Raw genomic sequence first — 4,893 nt, 5'->3', positions numbered from 1 at the left:
GGGGGGGTCAGCTGAGTTACTTCTTTGATTCATTTAGCAATATGTGTAAATTTAGGCATAGTGTTTGATCCGCTATTTACCTGGCTGTTCAGCTGGGATTATGACAGCTCTGAATCCTGGAAATGCTTTCCTGGGGCACTGGGATATCTGGGAACTCATGTTCCTGGATGTCCTCGTGCCACCCAGATCACTTTTACTGGATAGCCGCAGGACGTGGGACATACATCCAGAATCCTGAAGGTGGTTATTTTTTTCTCCTTTTGGCCTCCCAGAGTATTATCACCACTGAAATCATTGTCACACCAGAGACCCACTGCTAGAAATACTCCTTGTGGCTGCATCCAAACCCCATCAGTGTCCCACCAGACCCTCTGGAGATGGCTCGGGGAGGGTCACCTTACTATCTGTGACAGGTAGTACTGCTCTAAGTCATTATCGTCTAAACAAATCTTTAACTTTTCAGTCCTCGATGCTCTGATCGTCTCCATGGACATTCTGCAGAAGGAGACTCTGTAAGTAATATATGGAAAATGGTTTCAATGCACTTAACGCTTTGTGTTGTCTTTTTTGTTTTACAAGCATTTTGTTAAAGTTTTTAGGCAGCAACAATAGACAAGAGAAATGAAGAGAAGTGACAAAGTACAACGGAAAGAACAGCATGGAGCGGTACCATAGACTGTGACGTCTTTTATGAGATCTCTAAAGCTGACCATACACTATATGAATTTTGGCTGGTTCTTGATGAATTTGGGTGCCGCTGTCGCATTCTTTTGGCCGGCATCCCTCGATACGCTTATCAAAGGAGCTGGTCAGAAAATCTTCCAACAAACAGAGCAGACATTCAATGAGCTGCCGGCTCTGCACGGATATTCTGATAGTGGCCGGAGGCCGCCGTTAGAATACAATGCAAACAGCAGGAGATTCCTCTTAAATGATGCAATTATTTGATGAACGATTAAAGTTCCCTTGGACCTGCCTGCCATCTTTCTGTTACTGGATTCTGATTTTGAGTACACCGGTTAGAGTCAGGGTCACCCTTTCTGGCAAGAGCAGCCTTACGAGGGCCATTGAGCCTTAGAAATTGTTTTTTCATTCTGCAACATCACACCACTGACTTTCGTATTGCAAACATCTCTCCGACATCATTATTATTATTCTAGAAAGTGGTGTGAAGACCGACATTTTACAGTTGTTACTGAAGCCGGAAGTGAAGGGAAATCTTTTAGTGGGGACACCTCTTCCAGTACCCTCACTTCACATCCCGTTGTGTCTGTGTGATTGCCTGGGCAGTTATTGATATCAGAGAAGACTCTCCCGGGTGATAATATGTATTCACCAATGCTTCTTCACAGAGTTCCCTGTTGTATCTAAGTTTTTATCTTCTTTTAGAGGAAAGAAATATGAGAAACTGCACATTGCAGTATTCACAGACCTGAGCAGCCCCTTCAGTGAGGATCAGCTGGAGATTATCATCGCCAACCTGAAGAAAGCCGGCATCACCCTGCAGTTCTTGTAAGTGGCAGCTGTTTTCTTTAAAGGAGAAGTATGAGGTGAGTGATTTCCACTCACCTCATAGTTCTAGCCGACCTGTGACAATGAGACTGTCACAGGTCGGCTCTGTAGATCGGGAGGTGAGCGAACACATACCGGCGTTCGCTCACCTCTCGATCCTGTCACGGCTCTGTGCCGTGACGGGATGGGCTGGATTCCCACCTCCCCGCTCCGATCCGCCAGCGCTGACTGGCGGAACGGACGGGGCGGGTACATCTGGCTCTGCCTCTAGATAGGCAGAGCCAGCTGTCAGTCACGCAGCTGGGCGGATCCCGGCATAATTGTCGGGATCCGCTTCAGCTGCGGCGTCTCAGTATACCGCGAGCTACAGCTCGTGGTATACTGAGCCTAGGGTGACGGGAGGACGCTAGTTTGTGTCCTCCCGTTACCCTAAGGAGAACCACGGGGAAAAGCCTTAACCCCATAGTTCTCCTTTAACTGGCACTCTATAGTCCCGTGGTTCCCAATCTGTGTTCACACATGACCCTTTATTTTTTACTTACGTGGCCTTTGGGCCCCAGCAGTTTGTAGGGGCAGTATTGGTTTTAAAGGGGTAATATCAGGAACCTCTGCTAGCCACATGTGACATGTTTTCAGTGTCTCACTGTCTTCTGCAGCATGTCTCCAACAAAACCTGTAGTGTAGCTTGTCCACAGCCTCTGACAGTAAATACATCTAGATATCCCGTGCATTGTGTGTGACCCTTTAATGATGTCACTAGTCAAAAAGTCCCTCGCACTCCTTTTCAAATTATAGTCAATCTTATTTATTGACCGTAGTATTGTCACATCGCTAAGCGACGTTTCGGAACCATGTGGTCCCTTCTTCAGGTGAACAAAAGTGCGAAGAAGGGACCACATGGTCCCGAAACGTCGCTTAGCAATGTGACACTACTACGGTCAATAAATAAGATTGACTATAATTTGAAGTGGGGTGCGAGGGACTTTTTGACTAGTCACGTTTGATTTTCAGAGGTATCTGCAGTCACTCCAGCACACGCCTGACTTTTGTGGGTTTTCCGGTCAGGAGTGCGATGGGATATACTATGTATTGACCTTTAATGATGTCAGGGACCACAGTTGATTCATTACATCACATAGTAACTGGATTTGGTGCTTGTTATACCGGAGCCTTTGATTGTACTTTATTATTTTCTTTTCCCCAGTCATCTTCCAGGACAGCCATCGAGATATAGGCTCCGCCTGCCTGCAACAGGAAACACTAAACTCCCGATTGAATCGGAAGGATAGTTTTATTAACATTACCAAATCTCAGTGTCTTTAGAAAAGAAAGAGAGATGATTTGTGAAACTGCTCCGCAGAATTTCTGTTCAATTTTGATTTTATTTTTTCTCAACAAAATTGGAGTCTCACGTGAAGCAGCGAAATTTTTTTTTGTGTTTGAGCAGAATTGAAGCCGTATTGTCTTTTTGTCTGCAGTCTGCCTTTCCCTGTGGATGAAGATGAGCCTGGAGATGGTGACCAAGAAAGCGGCGGAGGAGACGCTGGAAGAAGACGAGGACCCGGTAAAGGGTTTTCTGAGCAGCAGAAGGATGGCATCCAGATGGTGAGGAAGATCGTGTTTGCTCTGGAAGGGGAAGATGGCCTGGATGAGGTTTACACTTTCAGGTAAGTCCAATTAAAGTAGATTTTTTTAAACCTTTAAAATAAAACACTCTGTTACCAGTAAATTATTTTTAATAGCCTTCCTCATAATATTAAAGAAGATAACATGCAATCCAGGACCTCAGAAACAGTGTCTGTTCCCACCCTCTTGCATCATGAAAATTGGTGAAAAGTGCCACTGGATCTGTAGGATTAAGATTATTATTATTATACAGGATTTATAGAGCGCCAAGAATTTGCTCAGCGCTTTACAAAATAATGGAGACAGTACAGTTACAATACAATGTTCAGTACAATACAGTTTGAGAACAATAGGGTTGGGAGGTTCCTGCTCGTGAGAGCTTACAATCTAGTAGGAGGAGCAAGTGATACAAAAGGTAATAATTGTTTGGATTGAGTTATTGGAGGAAGTAAAAGGCAGTTATGTTGAGATGAGATAGGCTTCCCTGAAGAGAATGGCTTTTAAGGATCGCCTAAAGGTGGGCAGCGTAGGAGATAGGCGGACAGAATGGGGTAAGGAGTTCCAGAGGATGGGTGACACTCTGGAGAAGTCCTGGAGGCGAGCATGAGAGGAGGTAATGAGAGAGCTAGAGAGCAGGAGGTCTTGAGAGGAGCGGAGAGGACTGTTTGGGTGATATTTTGAGATGAGGTCAGTGTTGTAAGTTGCGGCGGAGTTGTAGATGGCTTTGTATGTTGTTGTTAGCATTTTGAATTTTATTCGTTGGGCAAGTGGGAGCCAGTGGAGTGATTGGCAGAGGGGCGGTTGCAGACACTGACGGTAGCAGTGGGGCTCCCCAGTCAGTGCTCTACTCTCCCCTTTGCTACAGGTTGTAGGTGGGTCCTCGACAGTATTTTTTCTGAGGATTTTATCCTGCTTTAATTACAGAGCTCTCCCCTTTAGAGTTTGTTGTTATCTATTTACATTTCCATTGCATTTTATTCAATTTGTTTTTACTTTTTTGGATTTTAGGGACAGTCTAGAAAAGCTTTCCATCTTTAAAAAGATAGAGAGGAGGCCTATGCCGTGGCCCTGCCAACTTACCATTGGCTCTCAGATTTCCATACGTATTGTCGGGTACAAATCTGTAAGTATGTCTCTGATTGGGTGGAGGGGTGCATCCTAATCCCATGCGCTGAAAATTGAATGTTTTTACACCGAGTACAAAGGGACCTATTTCTTTTTTATTCTTAACAGTGTACAACAGGGGCATTTAAACTTCAGCACTCCAGCTGTGGCGGAACTACAAGTCCCATAAAGTATAGGAAAAACTCTCACAGCCACAGGCATGACTTCCAGAGTCAGATACATGATGGGATTTTTAGTTTCACCACAGCTGGAGGGCCGAAGTTTAGCTACATCTGGTGTACAGTAATGTTGGCCATACACCAGTAGAATTTTGTTTAAAACAAACGAAACTCTGACAGTGAATGTGCTTTTCGTTCGAGACACTTCAATCATTATAAAATCAAATATTAAAGTGATATTAAAGTCAAGTGGCTTTTTTTTTTTTTTTCAAACAATTTTTATTTGATTTTTTCCATATAAAACTACAAAATAAAATGAAACAAACATACTATCTGCAGGTTACAGAAAGGTGCATATCTGTATCCAATATACATCATACATGTAAGATGTGTTCGGGTACCTTTGCTTTCCACTCCCCTGTCAAACAACTGCATATCAGGTACATACATTGTGGATTTACTGACTCTATTA

At 43.9% G+C, this 4,893-nt stretch overlaps 1 protein-coding gene across 1 annotated transcript in view; it reads left to right on the top strand.

Moving 5' to 3' along the window:
• The window catches only part of LOC108785385 (X-ray repair cross-complementing protein 5-like), a 15,067-nt gene extending 10,676 nt beyond the window's left edge, over window positions 1-4,391 (top strand). Inside the window, exons 4-8 of the mRNA XM_018554444.1 lie at window positions 464-512; window positions 1,390-1,512; window positions 2,991-3,179; window positions 4,147-4,265; window positions 4,372-4,391. Of these exons, the coding sequence (XP_018409946.1) occupies window positions 464-512; window positions 1,390-1,512; window positions 2,991-3,179; window positions 4,147-4,265; window positions 4,372-4,391 (500 nt within the window). The remainder of the gene's footprint in view (window positions 1-463; window positions 513-1,389; window positions 1,513-2,990; window positions 3,180-4,146; window positions 4,266-4,371) is intronic.
• Window positions 4,392-4,893: the final 502 nt, after the last annotated feature.

The sequence above is a fragment of the Nanorana parkeri genome, unplaced genomic scaffold (assembly GCF_000935625.1).
Source record: "Nanorana parkeri isolate BGI_ZX_2015 unplaced genomic scaffold, ASM93562v1 scaffold159, whole genome shotgun sequence".
Taxonomy (NCBI): domain Eukaryota; kingdom Metazoa; phylum Chordata; class Amphibia; order Anura; family Dicroglossidae; genus Nanorana; species Nanorana parkeri.
Note: the sequence above shows the minus strand (reverse complement) of the source record. Positions and strands in the feature narration are given on the sequence as shown.